Here is an 18,017-nt window from a genome sequence, read left to right on the forward strand (position 1 = left end):
ATTCCCTGCTAACTCGCATATAATCAGGTGCCGCAAAGATGGAGAGCGGGGCAAGGGTTATGGACTCTAACGATTTGGAAAAGGAGCGAGGGATTACCATCTTGTCGAAGAGCACTGGAATAACCTACAAGGGCTACCGTATTAACATTGTTGATACCCCAGGTACCACTGCGTTTCCATGTGGGCGTGCAATAATGTAAAGCTTTTGGTTTAATGATGTACACTTTGCTTGAATTAGGGCACGCAGATTTCGGTGGAGAGGTCGAACGCGTGTTGTCGATGGTCGATGGTGTATGCTTGGTGGTGTGTGGAACAGAAGGCCCAATGACGCAGACAAAATTTGTCTTGTCAAAAGCCTTGGAGAAGAATTTAAAACCACTGGTGGTTATGAATAAGGTTGACCGACCCACTGCTCGGCCAGAAGAAGTTGAGGAGGGTACGTTTCTCTATATTAGACAGCAGATGTTTGATTGCGTCGTTAAATGGGAATTGTATCTGCAGAACTCCTTGAACTTTTCATCGGTCTTGATGCCAATGAGACGCAGCTGGAGTACCCGATTTTGTACGCTTCGGCGAAAGATGGGTGGGCGACCAGAGAGTTGAATGGAAAGCGAGACAATGTTCTGCCATTACTTGAGGAAATCGTAAATCATGTTCCGGCGCCTAGCGTTGACCGTTCAGCGCCCTTCTCTATGCTAGTAACGGTAGGTCCAAGGCTTCATCTGATTGCAGATTGATGGTCGTGGCACTGACGGAATTCTGGATGACAGCAAATTGAGAGCGACCCATACGTCGGCAAGTGTTACATGGGCAAGATCCAGTCCGGTACACTTAGGGTGGGGGACAAGATCAAGTCCCTTAACACTGATGGCAAGATTGCTGTGGAAGGACGGTGCACTAGGATTTTCCTGCGTCAGGGTTTGCAACAGGTATATACTCTGGTCCTGGTTTACTGTTGCAGTCGTCTTAGTAGTCAACCTCTGTTTCCATGTATCTATAGGTTGCGACGGAAGTGGCGGCCGCAGGAGATATTGTCTCTGTGGCGGGTATTGATGGCGCCTACGTCAACCACACTATTTGTGATACGGCAGTGTCCAATCCATTACCGGTTTGTCATCTCTGTCCTATTCAAGCGTGTGTGCCTGTAATTCACTCTGTACGTGGATTTTTTTCAGTTCACCAAAGTCGATCCTCCTACGATTTCCATGATGTTTTATGTAAATGACTCGCCTTTAGGTGGCAAAGAGGGTAGGTCACAGTTTGTATTACTGTTTGCGGGAATACGCAATCCTTAACCGGCAATACATTCAGGGAAATTCTTGACTTCACAAGTGTTGCGAGACCGTCTTGTGAAAGAGACTGAGACCAATGTCGCTCTGCAGGTTGTGCAACACGGTGAAGCTTTCGAAGTCAAGGGGCGCGGAGAATTACAAATGGGCGTACTTATTGAGACTATGCGACGAGAAGGATTCGAAATGTCCGTATCTCCCCCTCGAGTCATCTACAAAGTGGAAGGAGAGGACAAGGAGAGGAAGATTTTGGAACCGATAGAGGAAGTGACGATCGATGTTGAGCATGAGCATGCGGGGACGGTGATTGAGAAGATTACAAAGAGGAAAGGAGACATGAAGAGCTATACTGAGACTGGCGACAAGGCGAGATTGATCTTCCATGTCCCAACAAGGGGCTTGTTGGGTTACCCAGCCGAGTTCAAGAACGACGTACGTGAGATCACATTTTTTTTCTTACACTCAAAATTGACTCTCGGACTATAGACGCACGGACAAGGTATCATCAACTATCTGCTTCTCGGCTACGAGCCTTATAAAGGGCAATTGGACAGAACCCGGAAAGGCTCCATTATTTCGACAGCGTCAGGTGAAACGACAGCATATGCACTCGCAGCCGTTGAACCTCGTGGCAAACTATTTGTCACACCCGGTACCAAAGTATATCCTGGGATGATCATTGGGGAGCACAACCGCGAGCATGACCTTGAAGTCAATCCTGTTAAAGCCAAGCAGTTGACCAACATACGACAAGTCAACAAGGAAGAACAAATTCGGTTGACTCCAGTGGACTCGATGGGGTTAGAGAAGATGCTTGCCTACGTTCAAGGTACAATACTGTTTTTTTGCAATGGAGATTTGATGAAATCATCGACACTAAGACGATCCCATAGATGACGAAGTGATTGAAATCACTCCTGTGAGTATCCGAACGCGAAAGAAGGAACTCGACAGCACCAAGCGCAAAGCTCAAGCCAGGAAACGGCACCCCGATTTCGGAACCTTGTAAAGGTTTCATTCTTTTTATGTAGATTGTAGCATAGATGAGCGCATCCGCCTTTGTGTTTACTATGTATATTCATGTTCGTAGCGATATTTATATAGACTTTAAGACATCCTTTGTGAGTTCGCCAGTCGCCAACTGCGACAAAATAAACATAGTTGTTACTGATTTCCTGGTAACTATTCCATGGAGGTCACTTACAGCTGAAAGATGACCCCAGATCAACTGCTTGAAAGTAACGGATATGCTCACCCATGTCAATAGTACTCTTTTGCTCGGTACCATTGCAGACCTTGGCAAACAGTGTTGACAGGTCGCAATGGAATATGTTCTCCCATCACAAGCTTCTCGAGTGCGGTCCTCAAAGGCAGTTTTGAGAAGCCACCTACGGGCAAACCAATGCCAAATGGGAGTCAACGGCAAGCAAAGTTCTTTATCGGTCTTTTGAGCTTCCGCTTGCCTGCCAAACTCGCCCAGCGGTCCAAAGAAAAGCACGTTGTGATGGAAGCGACGACGGCCTGAAGCCGAGAGCCCCAATCATTGAGCGTTGCGAGCACGCAATGTCCGCCATGTCCGAACGTCCGGAATTTTTGGGGGAAACAATTTTTGCCTTTTTGCGTTGGGGCCGTGGGGTTGAGGCCCAAAACGCCACATAAGAAGGGGCCCGTTCTGACCTCCCCCCCTCCATTTAACGCTCATCACTTTTCCGCATCACCCCACGCACGCACAAGCACATACACGACATGGCCGAAGAAACCTTCCTCTTCACTTCTGAATCTGTCGGTGAGGGTCACCCCGACAAGATTTGCGATCAGGGTATGATGACCGTTCCCGTCAATTTCAACCCGCAATCTTGCATTGCTCACGCATTATTCTACATTTAGTCTCTGACGCCATCCTGGATGCCTGCTTGGCTCAGGACCCCTTCTCCCGTGTCGCTTGTGAGACGGCCACCAAGACTGGTATGATCATGGTCCTCGGTGAAATCACCACCAAGGCCACCTTGGACTACCAAAAGATCATCCGTGAGACTGTCAAGAAGATTGGCTTTGACGACTCCAGCAAGGGTTTCGACTACAAGACTTGCAACGTCCTCGTTGCCATTGAGCAACAGTCTCCCGAAATCGCCAGCGGTCTCGTACAGCAGGGTGCCGACCTCGAGAAGATTGGTGCTGGTGACCAGGGTATCATGTTCGGGTACGCCTCTGACGAGACCCCCGAGCTCATGCCCCTCACCATCGTGCTCGCCCACAAGCTCAACATCAAGATGGCTGAGCTTCGTCGTAACGGTGAAATGGGTTGGTTGCGTCCCGACTCCAAGACCCAGGTCACTGTTGAATACAAGATGATCAACGGTGTCCCCGTTCCCCAGCGCGTCCACACCATCGTCATCTCTACTCAGCACGCTCCCGAAATCTCTCAGGAGCAGATCCAAAAGGAGCTCCAGGAGAAGATCATCAAGGTTCGTGTCACAAGGCATCAATTCTAGTGAATCTGGAATATGAACTAACGTAAATGATGGTTTATATGTAGACTGTCATTCCTCCCCAATACCTCGATGATCGCACCATCTACCACTTGCAACCCTCTGGTCGTTTCGTGATTGGTGGACCACAAGGTGACGCTGGTGTCACTGGTCGTAAGATCATTGTCGACACCTACGGCGGTTGGGGTGCCCACGGTGGTGGTGCTTTCTCTGGAAAGGACTGGTCCAAGGTCGACCGTTCCGCTGCATACACTGCCCGATGGATTGCAAAGTCTCTCGTGGCCGCCAAGCTCGCCCGTCGTGCTCTGGTGCAACTGTCGTACGCCATCGGTGTCGCTGAACCCACCTCCATTTTCATTGACACATACGGCACCGGTGTAAAGACCAATGCTGAACTTCTCGAGATTGTCAAGAACAACTTTGACCTCCGTCCTGGTGTCATTGTCAAGGAGCTTGATCTCTTCAAGCCCATCTACGAGGAATCTGCTCGCTACGGACACTTTGGTCGTTCCCAGTTCACCTGGGAGCAGCCCAAGGCTCTCAAGTTTTAAATGTAACTTTTGAACATTAAACTTAGAAGATGCAAAAATGTCGGTCTGGGGCTCGACATTATGGGTTATGTACAGGGCGATTTGACTTGCGTTTGGCGCGGGTCGCCCCATAATCGCCTCCTCTTTTATTTTTTAAATATATTACAATTGATGATATACGTCCGTCCAAATATGGCAATATGTCCGAATGTGTCCGAAAACACGTTGGTCCAGCATAGGATTCATTCGTGTCTTTCCGCGAGCCTTCTCAACAGAGAAAGTGGAGCATCCACAAGAGGAATCGAATTATTGCTCATGTGCTGAAACCGTAGGACCGCTTCAATTCTGGCGTTTACCGCAGTATGTTTACATTGAGTCGATTGCCTACTGCACGCAGTGTTCCTTATTCTCACAGCAGGACCGCGTGTGAAAAAAGATTGGTGCTAGCTTTACAAACTACCCAAGAGCAACATGGAGTACAATCCCAACAAGTACGAGCCATTGAACCTGATAGGTCGGGGCTCGTTTGGTGTGATTCGGAAAGTTCGACGACGGTCAGATGGAAAGGTCAGTTGCACGTCACAAAGTTGCAGGAGCCAGCCAAATTCCAGCGTGCTCGAATGGTCCTCACGATAATGGTTTCTCTGCGTACAGATTTACGCTCGTAAAGAAATTGACTACAAACGAATGAGCGAAAGAGAAAAAAAGCAGCTTGTGGCGGAGGTCAACATTCTGAGGGAGCTTCGTCATCCCCATATTGTGCGCTATTACGAGCGGGACGTGGACCGTGACAATTGTTTGATGTACATATATATGGGTAAGTACTATACGTTTTACTCTCGGGTGCCTTATGTATATGCAATAAATTGACCATGCGATTTGATGTCATAGAATACTGCGAAGGTGGGGACTTGGCGGAAGTAATACGAAGATATAAGAAAAGAGGGTATGCAGGCACAATCTTTCGCAGACAACCGACGATTGTTAAGATTTCCATTACGACAACTTCAGGAAGCGCTTTGCGGAGCAGACAATATGGAAATACCTCGCACAGCTCCTTTTAGCCCTTCATGAATGCCACTGTCCGGGATCCGGCAAGTCCGGTGTCCGCCCAACGGTGCTGCACAGGTGCTTTATCCCTTCGCTGTCTGCCCTTACATAATTGTTTGAAGCTGACAGCTTCACCACTATTAGGGATCTTAAACCGGACAATGGTACAGATTGAGAAGCATTTGAATGACAGCGTCACTTGGGCAGGTCTAATTGGATTCGCTACTGGCAACAGTTTTCCTCGATGGGCGAGATGATGTCAAGTTGGGGGACTTTGGGTTGTCGCGATTAATGGACGGATCCGAGTTTGCTAGAACATATGTTGGGTATGGTGCTAGTCTGGTGGATTGCCAGGTCGAATCCTTACATCTTTATTCATGAATACCTTGTTCCGACTGATAGAACTCCGTTTTACATGTCACCGGTATGCAACACCCGGGCATGGCGAAATGCCACATGTTCTGAATCTCTTTTGTGCAGGAACTGATCAGCGAGTCAAGTTACAATGAAAAATCGGACGTGTGGGCATTAGGTAAGTCGGCCGTTTTCTGTCCATCCAGCATGATATTAACACCCCGCGAAGGATGTCTGATTTACGAACTATGCACTTTGGAGTAAGCGTCTGTTCAAAAAATATTATTGTCGACTTTTACTCTAACTACTGTGCGTCATATTCAGTCCACCCTTTCAAGCAAAAACACAATCACAGCTTGCCATGAAGATTCAACAAGGTGCCGTTGCCCCTTTGCCGCCACAGGTAAGACCGGCGGCTGGATGTTTTTCAAGATTGTGTATGGAATATTGATGCACACATAAGTATTCCCAAGAGCTTTTCTACATCATAAAAGCAATGTTGCAAGTAAATGTATGTTTGTTATGCACCCAATGTAACATTTGAAGGCGCTTGAGCTCATGTCGTGGCTCGTAGCAATCGCGACGTCCGACAACTGCTGACCTACTTGAAGTACCAATGATAAAACAAGCACTCGGTGAAGAGTACGCAGTCTTGGAAACGCGCGAAATGTCATAAGAAATATTCGATCTCTAATCGTGATATTGTTTAGACCACCAAAGAACGAAAAACCACCAGCTGTTGACCAGCGTGAGGATGAACTGCGAAAACGAGAATTGGCAATCGAAGCAAGAGAAGTTGCGGTCCTCGCGCGTGAGGAGGAATGGAAGAGGGTCGCAGTGGCACATGAAGAGCGATTGAAGGCCACATTAGAGCGACAGGAGGAGGAACTGAAGAGGAAATACGCGCAATTGGAACACCAATTAATGTCGGCTCTACGAGCAAAAGAAGAGTCTTTGTTAAAGCGGGAAGCGGAGCTTATAGAGAATCGGACCCTTTTGCAGCAAGGTACTTGTTGACTACTACTCTAGGTTGAGTACCATGTGAAAAAATCTTTACTTATTATAATTGCAGCTATAGAAAAGCAACGGCATGTGCCACATACAGTAAATCACACATACCGTCGTGGATTAGAAGAGAGGACCACTGCAAGCAACAAGGAGTATGAGTTCCTTCATTTAAATGATTTTTTCATGAGCCACTCGCTGACCTCTTTGCTGTATCAGGAACGTGTTCACATCGGCTTTTGGCAACCTTGGTGTGCTGGGAAGGCGGAAAAGCATAAAAGGCGTAAGCACCCCTATCTCCAGCCTTCCGACCCCACCCATCAGCGCGCCAGGGAGTGCCGGCACCAATCATCCGACAGGTTCGGCAGAAAAGATAAGAGCGGACGTAAGGCATACAGGCGGTCCGCTCCTTCGACGCGCACAATCAGAGCGCGACTGGAGGGTGAACCACCACGGGGAAATGGATGACATTGTGAAAGGACTTGAACAATTTGCTCTCTCGTCACCCATGAGACCAAAGACAACTGGACCGGACGACATGTCTATTATGATGCATTTATCCCCGTAGGATTTGCAGTTTATGGAAGAATATCACAAGCATATGGTCACGTGTTAATTTGACATTGATAACTTGAGGTCGGAACGAGATAGATAGATCGGTCGTCCTCATCCTGAACGTTTCAGTGCATTGTCACGTTGGCCTTGCAATCAAGTGTTTGACGACCAGCGTTCTTGGGCAGTTCCTATCCTGCATTTCACACTCCCGACCGCCAGTTCAACGCGTGTTGTCAGCAAGATCACCTGGAGCATGAATGCTGAAGATGGTACTTGCGCACATTGGACCATGTTACTTGGACATCCCTACCAATCACTTGTACTCATCCTGAACTAATTTCTTGTAGCATACAAGGCAAAATAGTATGTCTGCTGTCATGTCAGCTTGAATCTGACTCTTAATCACATGCACCATCCCCAGTAAAGCAATGAAGGAGAAGGTCAAAGACATGGAGAGGGTGCGTGAATACAATGTGTGCTAGTTTTTGATGCCAATTGATAATAAGAGAGGAGATGCTTGCAGGAGTATGATCGGTTGAATATCCAGCTAGCCAAAATTAATGCCAGTATTCGACGAATAAAATTGGAAAAGAGGTTTGTGATAAAGACACCTTTTGGCTATTGTGGACTGCTCCAAGCTCAACTTTGCAAACCGTCCGGTATTTTTCAGCTTCCTTTGGGAGAGGTCCGAAGGTGTAAACCACATATCAGGATCAACAACCGCTATGGAGCACGGAGTAAGTGGTTTCTCCGACCACCAACCGTCGCAAATGGCTCATCACTACACGTTAGTTTGATGAAAACAATCGACGATGATATTGACATGGTGCACTTTGCACTTGCAGAGGGGGTGCCAGGATTGCCGATGAATGGCGAGACCCCAAAACGCAATATTTGACTGCCACAATGAACTGAACAGCTCATAAGCTCAAACTGAATGGCGGTGGTAAATGGTCATCTATTCTTGATCTGATGGATATAAGAGACGGCAGAGTAGAAATACATGGGCAAAGTATCGAGAAAAGTTTATTTCGATGAGAGTGCAGCGACACCTGGAAGGTCCTTGCCTGTGGGATCACATTGTCAACATCTCAAATGCCTGAAGATATTCGAAAGCTAAGAGCACGCACCTTCCAACAGCTCCAAACTAGCACCCCCTCCAGTACTGACATGAGAGAAGTCGTCTTCCCGACCGGCTTTAGCCACAGCAGTAGCCGTATCACCGCCACCAACGATCGAGGTTGCTCCTGTAGTACATTCGTCAGTAATCAAGATCAAGAAATCGGCTGGTGGAATTGTAACTAACCCTTCTTCGTCGCCTCTGCGCACGCCTCCAGCAAGCTGTTGGTTCCCTCCGCGAACTTGTCAAACTCGAAAACTCCTGCGGGTCTACTCAGAGAATAGTTAGGGGCGAACCAAGGGAGAGCAGCGCCTTTCGGAACATCAAAGACACCGCAACATACCCATTCCAGAGGATAGTCTTTGCTTCCAAGACCGCCTGACGGGACTCTTCGTTGGTTTTCTTTCCAGAGTCAAGACCCAACCAGCCCTTGGGGATACCCTCTTCTTTTGTGGCGTAACCAACCTATAAGGACAACAAGGGGAGTAACGTTAGGGCCATTATACTCATGCCTCTTCGTAGGTCGGTATAATTACGTTGGCGTTGGCGTCAAACTTGTCAGCTACAGTCCCAATTGTTAGTATCCTGGCACGCGTTCTGCCACCATCGCTAGTGAAGCGTACCTGTCACAAAGTCTTTTGGGAGGTAGAGTTTGACGTTCTTCGCCTTTGCTTTCTCGACTAGCTTCTGTACGATTTTGGCGCCCTCTTCATCGAACAAGGAGTTTCCGATCTCCACATTCTCCAAAGTCTTCAGGAAGGTGAAAGCCATACCGCCGCAGATAATACAGGCATTGACCTGTTCAAGAAGTTAGGCTGAAGGTTATGGACCAATGTAGTTGAATATATTTGCTAACCTTGTCCAAAAGATTGTCGATGAGCTGGATCTTGTCTGTCACCTTGGCACTGGATGTGAAGAGCGATTATCATCTAGGTGCGTTAACACTGCACCTACTAACAGTTAAGGTATCTTACCCTCCGAGGATAGCAAGGAACGGGCGTTCCGGGTTTTCCAAGGCCTTGCCAAAGAAGTCGAGCTCCTTTTTCATGAGGAAACCTGCGGCTTTCACTGGGAGGTTGACGCCGACCATAGAGCTAGGCATGAGAGCAGAGTGTAAGAAGAATGCAAATGACAAAGGGACTTGACACCGGTGGGTCTACCTATGCGCCCGGTGAGCCGTTCCAAAGGCATCATTGATGTACACATCGCCAAGCTTGGAAAGCGAAGCGCGGAATTTCTCAACGTCCTCTTTCGAGGCCTTGATCTAAAAACAGTGAAAATGTGAACAACAACCCTGATGGAGATCTAACACTCTTTTTTAGACAAACCTTGTTGCCCTGCTCGTCCTTTGTGGAGCCTTCCTCCTCGATGTGGAACCGCAAGTTCTCCAACAAAATGATCTCTCCTACGAGGATGACAAAATCCCATCAGTTTCCGCCATGACGTGCTCCAAGAGAGCGACTGTGGATGTCTATGTTCTCGTACCATTAGATGCCTTAGCACAATGTTCTTCGACTTTTGGTCCAACACAGTCGTCCAAGAAGGTCACGGGTTTGCCGAGGAGCTTGCCCACTTCTTCTGCAACTGGCTTGAGAGAGTACTTGGCCACAACCTTTCCATCAGGACGACCGAGGTGGCTCATAAGCACGACGCTCTTGGCGCCTATTCGGGGCAGGTCATGTTAAGATGTATCTTCTTGGCTGCAGGTGGTATCAATTTTTGCTCACCTTTTTCAAGGGCATATTTGATTGTTGGAAGAGCAGCTGTAATACGCTGGTTGTTTGAGATTTTGCCGTTCGCAAAAGGAACGTTAAAGTCAACCCTGGATGGTTAAGGTATCAAATTTGGTATACTATATTGAAAGTCTTACTCTACGGCTCCTACCGAATGAGGACGCGCTTGCCGGAAAGGTCCACGTCCTGAATACCAAGTTTGTTGCTCAAAGACATTGTGTAGGTAAACCTAATGGGTAAAGAATCGCGTTGCCGATGGTGTGTGTGAAGGCAGAGATGAACCTTTTTGGTGCTGTGGTCGAATCGATTCGGCGTCAGAGCTGAGTCATGCCTCGGGGATGATCGGACGCTTAGCACATTAGATAATCACGGCTACGAACATCCTTCAAGCCCTTTTTGACATGATGGATATTTGTTCCAACCCGGACTACATGGAATTATCTAAAGTAATGCTTTGAAACGTTTTGCTCTCGATGTATTGCATATTCTTGGTCTTGTAACAGAGCACTCCCCTACAGCAGTCTCTGAATTGGATCCATATTGGGCTTGATAATGATGGCAAGGTTTTTGTTACATAATATTATCTTTCTGTCGAGTTCACTTCTTCTAGAGTAAGCTCACCTTGTAAGATTTGTTGGAAAACTAAAATGGTGGCGATATTGTGGTTGTGCCCACTTTGTTACGCCGATAAAACGTGAGTAGAAGGGCTGTGTAGGTCGAGCAGGTAGAAAGTTGCTCTGAACCATGTGCTAGAACCAAGCCTAAAAGTGCTGAATCTGGGCCGTTTTGCCAAAATGTCGTTGTGGCTTGGGGTAAGAACATTGATTTATAGTAGGCAATGGCGTAAAAATGTGTCATGGCGAATTGGAGCAAGGAGAATGTTTAGGATACTTACTTGATACACATATAGGCAGTGCGGGATTGCACAGGCAGTGCGGGATTTTCAGGGCCTGCTGAGCCGAATGTCTCCGCAGTTATCCATACTTGTAGGTACTGCACTTATGGGTGGGTTGTCTTTTAGACTGTACTTTAGGGCGTCAAACTCGTCAACTGTCCTTTGTGCACCAGGCGCAGGTTTGGTGCACTGCCAAAATGCCTCTGGACTGAGCACCAGGGCCCTAAACCTGAGAGTCAAGCCGGCTGAGTTGGCGAGGCGGAACGCGAGACTAAAACACCGAGAAGGCTCAGCTAATGGCTGCTTTTCCAGCCGCCAGGTACTCAACCTTCACCGTTATGCCTCCGGGCGCTCACCATCTTGACATAAATATCTGAAGGCCCTCAATATCCCGTTCAACAGATTCTCATTATCCATTCAGCGTCGAAACAAACTCTCTGCTTCACCACTCTTTGAACTCGATACAAACAGATACGATGAAGTGCATCATTCCAGCTTTAATCGCCTTGATTGCCACCGCTGCCGCTGCGCCTTCTGGGGAACGCGGCCATAACAGCCATAATAGATACCATGAAGATAACGAGAAGAGTGAATTTGAAGGGTACGTAGCGCAGCTCTCTCTTTGCGCATGCTCTTTTGTACTCATGTTGGCGATCCTTTAAATCCAGGGCGATTGATGCTTTTGGAAATTGGGCTGGCCGATGGTCGGACGGCACAGAAGGGGCTTATGGTCACGGCGAATTCTCCGGACGCAAGGAGCATGGGCGTTACGGCATTCAAACAGAGGCCTCGAAACACGAGAAGCCGGAATTCGAAGGGTAGGCGATCTCATAGAAAAAATTACGCATGCACTACAATTCACATGAATTACTAGGGCGTACGATCGAAACACTGACCGTTGGAGCGGACGATGGTCCGACGGGAGAGAGGGTGCCTACGATGATGGTCGCTTTTCAGGTCGCCGTGGCCATAAATACGGAATTCAAACAGAAGCAACCAAGCACGAGAAGCCGGAATTCGAAGGGTAGGCGATCTCATAGAAAAAATTACGCATGCACTACAATTCATATGAATTACTAGGGCGTACGATCGAAACACTGACCGTTGGAGCGGACGATGGTCCGACGGAAGAGAGGGTGCCTACGATGATGGTCGCTTTTCAGGTCGCCGTGGCCATAAATACGGAATTCAAACAGAAGCAACCAAGCACGAAAAGCCGGAATTCGAAGGGTAGGCGATCTCATAGAAAAAATTACGCATGCACTACAATTCACATGAATTACTAGGGCGTACGATCGAAACACTGGCCGTTGGAGCGGACGATGGTCCGACGGAAGAGAGGGTGCCTACGATGATGGTCGCTTTTCAGGTCGCCATGGCCATAAACACTGAATCCATCAATTTGAGAGGTACGTAATTATCCCCCTTTGCAGCCTTATTCCTCAGATGGCTGACACTCATTTGGATCTCGTACAAGGCTTCTGACGATGGCACACTGATTGGATATTGAGATATATTTGGTTATATGAGAAGAGAGCCCACAGCTGTATTACCTCAATTGCTGTAAATAATCATTTCCATATGCCTTTCATGAAATATGATATCATTGCCAATTTGAACTTGCTCTGCATAAAATTGCTCGGTGACAAGGGTTTCTTGCTTACAGCATTAGCGATGTGGGATTATGATATTAGGATATAGCTCCCACTTTATCTGGTATCCGCTTAACTGAAAAAGAAATCACCGCGCCTTTGGTTACTACTGACAAGATCTGAATTCTCCTGATGGCACAATAGTTTAGCTGGTTTATTCAAAGGGAGGCGCACTGGACTCGCTGGAGCATAACAGGTTGGATAAAGGCACATTGGTTACGTAAGCTACATTTTAATAAAAACTCCGACGGACGGAGGGGACCCACGCCCGATGACCGAGGGCCACAAATATGGGGGCGCTCAGAAACCAGGAACTGGAATTGTTTACAGGAGCGCAGTGTGGCTGTCCGATTGGCTGTTTACTCAAAAGACTATTTCCGTCTGGTAAATGGAATGGAAGATACTATTTACCGTTTGCATTGTTCCGATTTTGCTTTCTGCTTCCCTAGGAGAACAATATGAGAATATTATCGTTCAATTATCGACGGTATGTTTTGCATAAATATAATTGAAGGTACAATGAAGCCTGGATGCCGAGTTCGAGGATTCAAACATGTGACCGCGGATCGTTATGAAGGGGATTTTCTTGCATGCATTACCTTACTTGCTAAAGTTGATTTTGACAATGAGGATCTAACGTACCATAGACAATATTGTGTTGACCGAGGGCAAGGTTCTAGGCCATGTCGTGCGTCAAAACGTTTTTAAAGAAGGGGGATAAAAGGACGCTTAAAAGGTTGCCGTCTCCGATCACAGTATCCGATCACAGTACCTGTATCTAAAGCGTAAATACAAAGTCGTGAAGCAGCAGAATGGACGTCGGACCTCTAGTCGCCGCGTAAGTTTATTTAGTCACCTTTTGGTTGTGTCTGTTCCCTCAATGACCAGGCGATTGCTTTCCATAGTGACTACACTGGCATTATTATCACTTTGATCATTTTAGGAACATGCTGGGAAAATATTCAGCTTATCAAAGATGTGCAGCTCAAGGTCGCAATTCTGGCGTTTTTCATCTGTTGGATCATCGCACTTTCTGTAAATTGTTTCACTTGGCGCGCTCTTGGGGACGGCAATATCGATGGTTTCCTGCGACTCAATATCGTAAATTCAACCTTCTGGAACATTGCGATATTGGCCCAATCGTACTATTCCGTGCGTCGAACGTGCATGATCTATCACCTGTCTACCAAGCTCCAAAATGCGATTCCGGTTTCACTGAACATCATTCAAGCAGTCATCCAATTTACTGCCATGGCGCTCTGGAACATTGATTTTAAACAGTACTATGGAACGTACGCGTCCCCAGCAACCGGCAAATCAGCAATAGCCACAGTCTCCTATATCATTCCGGCAGAAATCATCTACTTCAGTCTTCTGCAGATCAAGATTGCTCAATGCGCCACCGCCTTCGATCGCAACAGGAACTGGAGCAAGCTCGTAGCGCTCTGGTTGGAAGCAATTGTCCGTGTTGCTCTCTACGTCGTCATCATAGCGTTGAGTTACACAACGGCGTCGAATTATATTCCTCAGATCACGTACTGGTCTTTCGTAATGGTTTTGCCTGCGATGATACCCGTAATATTCTTGACAGACATCAATCGCTTCCAGAAGGCTCTGAAGAATAGAAGCAACCACAATGGCCCCAGCAGTCTGGAATCCCAACGAAAGCCTTCCTCGGTAGGAAGGGAAGGTGAATCAGTGCACATTAAAGCTACGGCCACTGCGTCCGGGACCCAAAATCACTAGAAGGCTGCCGGTCGGCGAGATAAAGATTGCGTGCAGATATTTGCATGTGATACACATTCTACCTACGCTAGGTGCCAGATGTTCGGCTATATCGTGGATCATGTCCGTAGACCCGCGTTGTTCAGATCTATAAAAGTTTGAAGTTTATGATGGGTCAAGGGTGCTAGATACCACCTAGTTAATGCTAGCTCTCAGTTGGGATTGGAAATATACAAGTGACATCCTACCGAATTTCTTTATGACTTAAGGCACAGTCTCCAAGTCCCTGCTCACAATGGATGCAGGCAATCTAATAGTAAAATGCGCATAGTTGTCCATCAACATCATTGCATCCCTCCATAGCTAATCGCCAGATGCAGCTTCCTTCTCCACTTCCGTCTGACCTGTACGCCCAATCTAAGACTTCATTACTTGTAACAGGTTTTACATCGTTAGATGCGGTTGCAACCGTGACATGTGGTATGGCATTGCAACTACGAATGTCTGCGGGCATTCCGTCCACTACAATGGCCATCACACGGTCATCCCAGACCACTTCTTTGAAACTAATGCGCACTGGTATTCCAGGTCCTGTTTGTGCAGATGCCTGAGAGGCAAAAGGATGGGCGTCAACGTATTCCGCAATTCTCTGGGCATATACTTTAGACAGTTCTTCGGCCTTGGAATCCCCACGTCGCGTCATGCAAAGCGTCACATGCCATCCTTTCAGCTTCTGTTCTTCTACGCGTCTGGCCGACACCAGAGACTCCCACGTTTTTCGCACTTCAGGTTCTTGTTTCAAAAACAATTTAGTCAGGAGCCCAGCAAGATCAAAGGATGGGTCCAATCTAATGCCGTAGTACAGCGGCTTCCTCCTGGCGCTCGAATCTTTGACAACCTTGCAGACAGTCTCTTGATAGGCCAACGATGCCTCATATGCTTCAGTGTAGGCAGCGGTACTTGGTCCTGGGAGGCCCAGCACGGGCAATATCTTGGAGAGGTGTGCTCGGGGGCTATCAGTGAAGCTCAATGTAACAACTATATCGATGAGTGAATCTGCTTCAATTGTTTTGTCAACTGGATCACGCCTCATCGTGAAGTTCCGGATCACTTTCCGATAGTCCGCGGCACGTTTTGGTGTTAATGATTGATGATTCTCACCTCTAAGATTGAATCATTTAAGGCTTTGCAATTGGATACACCACGAAAGACCGTGTGAGATGAAGATCTGGTTGCACTTACCGCTCAACTACTCGCTTTGCGGCCAGCTCTACTACTGGCTCAATTCCCTTGTCTTCAACAAACTTGTCAATTTGCCAATCCAATGCCACAATTGTACCTCCAGGATATCGTTGCTTGAAGGCCTTTGTAATGGTTAGCCGATGCTGCGACAGATGATTGTTTTTGTCGGCATACACGATGTCGTTTCTCTCAAAACCGTCCAGCACCGCGCGTTCAAATACATTGGCTGCCTTCTTCGCCACAATATTATCACTCTGAATGTGTCCAATGCGGGGGAACAGATGAGTCAGAAGACGGCCCAAAAACGTCTTCCCCGCGCCTATGGTAGCGATAGGCAGAACAAGAGTTTTGTCAGTGCCGAAGAGGCTTCCCAGCTTGCGGCCGTCCGACTGCTTCGCCGAAGTCTGCGATTCTTCACATCTGGCTTTCAAAGTCGCGCCACTGATGCGGCGAGCTTCTTCTGCCTCCATTTCTTCCTCTGTCTTGAGAGTGGCCTCTCCCCGTGCAAACTCCTCAGTAGTGCGCCGTGCTTCAGCTACAATGTGCTCGCCAATGTTTGGAAGACGGGCCTCTTGTAAGAAGAGATTTCTCGCTCTAATGATTCCCTTTTGCTTTCCGTAATCTCGAAACAAAATCGGATCACTTTTGAGCTTTGCACGGACCCACTCCACATATTGGCGGGTTAGCTCGAAACGCGGATTGAATTTCATTGGCTTCCCAGAAAGGACGCGGTTGGTCACTTCTCGCCATTCCCGAAACATAAGATAGGGTTCATCGTACTTGATTTTGAAGAAGTGCATTCCGCTCGGCGGCGTTTTTCGATGACATCGAACAACAAATCCCTCGATTGCTCGTCCATTGTATGAACCTGTTGAACGGCACGAGTCACTGAAGTCCCGCACCTCTATACATCATAGATCTTTAGAAACTCCACCCGTATTTATCAACGTGACAAGTATCACCTTTAAGTGTACTCATCGTTAGAGCATCCACAATTTTGAAGCCAAATTCACTTGCTATCGGCCGTAGTTTTGAACTCTCCCACGTTTGAAATTCCGGGGTGTTCTCATTGACACCGTGCAAGTAAAGCCCACGTCGATCTGGAGGATATTCCAGAATATGTTCTTCAAAGTCATCATCGGCCAACTATATTGCCTCATTCATAAGAACAATGTCGGTCGGATGCATAGAAATATTGATCCCAGCGTCAATACCTCAAATACAGCTGTAACATCATGCTTCGCAAGAAATTTGACGAAATCCTGTCGTGTCCGCCCAGCAGACTTGAGATGTTTGTCCACCCATTCTTCGCCCTTCTGTGCATGGCTTGGCTTAGTGCTGCCATCAGAGACTGTCTCTCGAACTTGGCCTGCTCCTAATGCATGCTTTGACGTTACAACCAATTCGTCATCCAGAGCGGCCGCAAAGATGATGCAGCCATTTTCCTTTAAGGTGACCTCATAAGGTCCCTCAGTGTTGGCTGAGAGCGCTTCCCACGACGTACTAGGAACTTCTCCAACTGTGAAATGAGCGACAACAAGTTTAATGACATTGGTGATTCAATGCTGAAGCGCTGCTAATAACCATTGAAGAACTTGTCATATCCTCTAATCACGATTTTCCAATCTCCGCTTCCATCTTCGCCCACTTCTGTGACGAAGAGTCCTCTCGCCAAGGTCGGGAATACCGGAGGATCTTTGCGATAAAGGCTCTCCAGACAATTGTATGAATAAATATTCCTGGTTTTGATGCCCTTGATCTTCGACACATCCTTGGGCATGCCTCTGCTTTCCCGAGGAGTAAACGTATAGCGGGTCCTACGAACGAAGGCTCTCTTTTTGCCAGCTGGCGAAACCAGTAGTGCATTGTATTCTTGAACAAGACGCGTAGCAGGGGTCAAGGTCTCCTCAAGGCTCGTACTTTCGAGCTTGCTGTTCACGACATCCAATTCTGATGCGTCGAACTGATCGGCCTGTCGATCAACTGCATCCTCAATGACTAACGGACGGGTAACATCCTGTCCAAGCTTGTGCTTATTCTTTTTGCCCATGGCAACAGCCAAGAATATTTGACGGAACCTGAATCTCGGCTGATACGATAAGTTAAGTCGGATGGAGAAAAGAAGGGCGGCGGACAATGTCCCAGACATGTACCTTCAACGAACTTTACAAACTTGAGGAACTTGGCCTCTGGTGAGTCATGATGGCACAGCTTTGTCATCAATAAAACTGTGCCACAACCGTGAAGCCCCCAAATTGGATCGAACCTGGTCGGGCACCAACTCGCCGCTTGTGGCCTTGTCGCATCGTCAACAACGGCCGTCACCCACACACGCGAGGCGAGCGTGCGCATCACACAAATCATCGAAGGCACTTTTG

At 47.6% G+C, this 18,017-nt stretch overlaps 8 protein-coding genes across 11 annotated transcripts; 6 read left to right on the forward strand and 2 right to left on the reverse strand.

The window, feature by feature from the left end:
* Positions 1-38: 38 nt before the first annotated feature.
* On the forward strand, positions 39-2,298 carry SPPG_04100 (GTP-binding protein TypA/BipA; the record flags this gene model as incomplete). Its single annotated transcript, XM_016752345.1, has 9 exons — positions 39-162; positions 239-436; positions 502-704; positions 771-929; positions 1,001-1,108; positions 1,176-1,248; positions 1,312-1,721; positions 1,776-2,118; positions 2,183-2,298. 9 exons carry the CDS (start codon positions 39-41, stop codon positions 2,296-2,298), a joined length of 1,734 nt encoding a protein of 577 aa, XP_016609043.1.
* A 634-nt stretch (positions 2,299-2,932) lies between these two features.
* Positions 2,933-4,498, forward strand: SPPG_04101 (S-adenosylmethionine synthase). Its single transcript, XM_016752346.1, has 3 exons — positions 2,933-3,108; positions 3,177-3,754; positions 3,826-4,498. The coding sequence occupies exons 1-3, from the start codon at positions 3,036-3,038 to the stop codon at positions 4,327-4,329; spliced, it is 1,155 nt and encodes a 384-aa protein (XP_016609044.1). The 5' UTR covers positions 2,933-3,035; the 3' UTR covers positions 4,330-4,498.
* Positions 4,499-4,779: 281 nt separating this feature from the next.
* Positions 4,780-7,285, forward strand: SPPG_04102 (NEK protein kinase; the record flags this gene model as incomplete). Its single annotated transcript, XM_016752347.1, has 15 exons — positions 4,780-4,875; positions 4,963-5,125; positions 5,200-5,254; positions 5,320-5,436; positions 5,503-5,522; positions 5,594-5,684; positions 5,761-5,782; positions 5,839-5,890; positions 5,942-5,972; positions 6,037-6,115; positions 6,176-6,223; positions 6,287-6,354; positions 6,423-6,718; positions 6,785-6,872; positions 6,937-7,285. 15 exons carry the CDS (start codon positions 4,780-4,782, stop codon positions 7,283-7,285), a joined length of 1,575 nt encoding a protein of 524 aa, XP_016609045.1.
* Positions 7,286-7,525: 240 nt separating this feature from the next.
* Positions 7,526-8,170, forward strand: SPPG_09175 (uncharacterized protein; the record flags this gene model as incomplete). The annotated part of the gene is made up of 4 exons (XM_016757332.1): positions 7,526-7,541; positions 7,620-7,635; positions 7,694-7,730; positions 7,796-8,170. The coding sequence occupies 4 exons, from the start codon at positions 7,526-7,528 to the stop codon at positions 8,168-8,170; spliced, it is 444 nt and encodes a 147-aa protein (XP_016609046.1).
* Positions 8,171-8,210: 40 nt separating this feature from the next.
* SPPG_04103 (phosphoglycerate kinase) lies at positions 8,211-10,470 on the reverse strand. The gene is made up of 13 exons (XM_016752348.1): positions 10,277-10,470; positions 10,120-10,214; positions 9,878-10,054; positions 9,721-9,797; positions 9,553-9,656; positions 9,367-9,486; positions 9,249-9,297; positions 9,016-9,190; positions 8,929-8,954; positions 8,736-8,857; positions 8,579-8,661; positions 8,403-8,519; positions 8,211-8,339 (listed from the first exon to the last, which is right to left on the reverse strand). Exons 1-13 carry the CDS (start codon positions 10,339-10,341, stop codon positions 8,299-8,301), a joined length of 1,251 nt encoding a protein of 416 aa, XP_016609047.1. The 5' UTR covers positions 10,342-10,470; the 3' UTR covers positions 8,211-8,298.
* Positions 10,471-10,533: 63 nt separating this feature from the next.
* SPPG_04104 lies at positions 10,534-12,631 on the forward strand (the record flags this gene model as incomplete). Of its 4 annotated transcripts, none has more annotated exons than XM_016752352.1 (7): positions 10,534-11,339; positions 11,423-11,621; positions 11,689-11,838; positions 11,895-12,044; positions 12,101-12,250; positions 12,307-12,429; positions 12,498-12,631. In XM_016752352.1, exons 2-6 carry the CDS (start codon positions 11,497-11,499, stop codon positions 12,410-12,412), a joined length of 681 nt encoding a protein of 226 aa, XP_016609051.1. In that variant the 5' UTR covers positions 10,534-11,339; positions 11,423-11,496. The 4 variants fall into 4 exon arrangements, with proteins under 4 accessions (XP_016609051.1, XP_016609050.1, XP_016609049.1 ...); XM_016752351.1 differs by lacking the exon at positions 12,498-12,631 and having other exon boundaries at positions 10,534-10,819; positions 10,879-11,339; positions 12,307-12,412; XM_016752350.1 differs by lacking the exon at positions 12,498-12,631 and having other exon boundaries at positions 10,534-10,571; positions 10,644-11,339; positions 12,307-12,412.
* A 590-nt stretch (positions 12,632-13,221) lies between these two features.
* SPPG_04105 (uncharacterized protein) lies at positions 13,222-14,649 on the forward strand. The gene is made up of 2 exons (XM_016752353.1): positions 13,222-13,510; positions 13,578-14,649. The coding sequence occupies exons 1-2, from the start codon at positions 13,485-13,487 to the stop codon at positions 14,416-14,418; spliced, it is 867 nt and encodes a 288-aa protein (XP_016609052.1). The 5' UTR covers positions 13,222-13,484; the 3' UTR covers positions 14,419-14,649.
* Positions 13,863-17,811, reverse strand: SPPG_04106 (tRNA ligase). The gene is made up of 5 exons (XM_016752354.1): positions 17,224-17,811; positions 16,854-17,158; positions 16,602-16,785; positions 15,640-16,543; positions 13,863-15,560 (listed from the first exon to the last, which is right to left on the reverse strand). Exons 1-5 carry the CDS (start codon positions 17,786-17,788, stop codon positions 14,708-14,710), a joined length of 2,811 nt encoding a protein of 936 aa, XP_016609053.1. The 5' UTR covers positions 17,789-17,811; the 3' UTR covers positions 13,863-14,707.
* Positions 17,812-18,017: the final 206 nt, after the last annotated feature.

Source organism: Spizellomyces punctatus (assembly GCF_000182565.1).
Source record: "Spizellomyces punctatus DAOM BR117 chromosome Unknown supercont1.6, whole genome shotgun sequence".
Classification (NCBI taxonomy): domain Eukaryota; kingdom Fungi; phylum Chytridiomycota; class Chytridiomycetes; order Spizellomycetales; family Spizellomycetaceae; genus Spizellomyces; species Spizellomyces punctatus.

Bases quoted from the DNA above. Each gene is read 5' to 3' on its own strand.
- SPPG_04101 (XM_016752346.1), top strand. From the start codon at position 3,036: ATGGCCGAAGAAACCTTCCTCTTCACTTCTGAATCTGTCGGTGAGGGT. The intron at 3,109-3,176 runs GTATGATGACCG...TTCTACATTTAG, and splicing joins CGACAAGATTTGCGATCAGG to TCTCTGACGCCATCCTGGAT. The intron at 3,755-3,825 runs GTTCGTGTCACA...GTTTATATGTAG, and splicing joins TCCAGGAGAAGATCATCAAG to ACTGTCATTCCTCCCCAATA.
- SPPG_04105 (XM_016752353.1), top strand. From the start codon at position 13,485: ATGGACGTCGGACCTCTAGTCGCCGC. The intron at 13,511-13,577 runs GTAAGTTTATTT...TGCTTTCCATAG, and splicing joins GTCGGACCTCTAGTCGCCGC to TGACTACACTGGCATTATTA.
- SPPG_04106 (XM_016752354.1), bottom strand. From the start codon at position 17,788: ATGTCTGGGACATTGTCCGCCGCCCTTCTTTTCTCCATCCGACTTAAC. The intron at 16,786-16,853 runs GTATTGACGCTG...GAGGCAATATAG, and splicing joins ATGTTACAGCTGTATTTGAG to TTGGCCGATGATGACTTTGA. The intron at 15,561-15,639 runs GTAAGTGCAACC...ATTCAATCTTAG, and splicing joins GCAAAGCGAGTAGTTGAGCG to AGGTGAGAATCATCAATCAT.
- SPPG_04103 (XM_016752348.1), bottom strand. From the start codon at position 10,341: ATGTCTTTGAGCAACAAACTTGGTATTCAGGACGTGGACCTTTCCGGC. The intron at 8,858-8,928 runs GTAATTATACCG...TTGTCCTTATAG, and splicing joins AGTTTGACGCCAACGCCAAC to GTTGGTTACGCCACAAAAGA. The intron at 8,340-8,402 runs GTGCGTGCTCTT...GTGATCCCACAG, and splicing joins TAGTTTGGAGCTGTTGGAAG to GCAAGGACCTTCCAGGTGTC.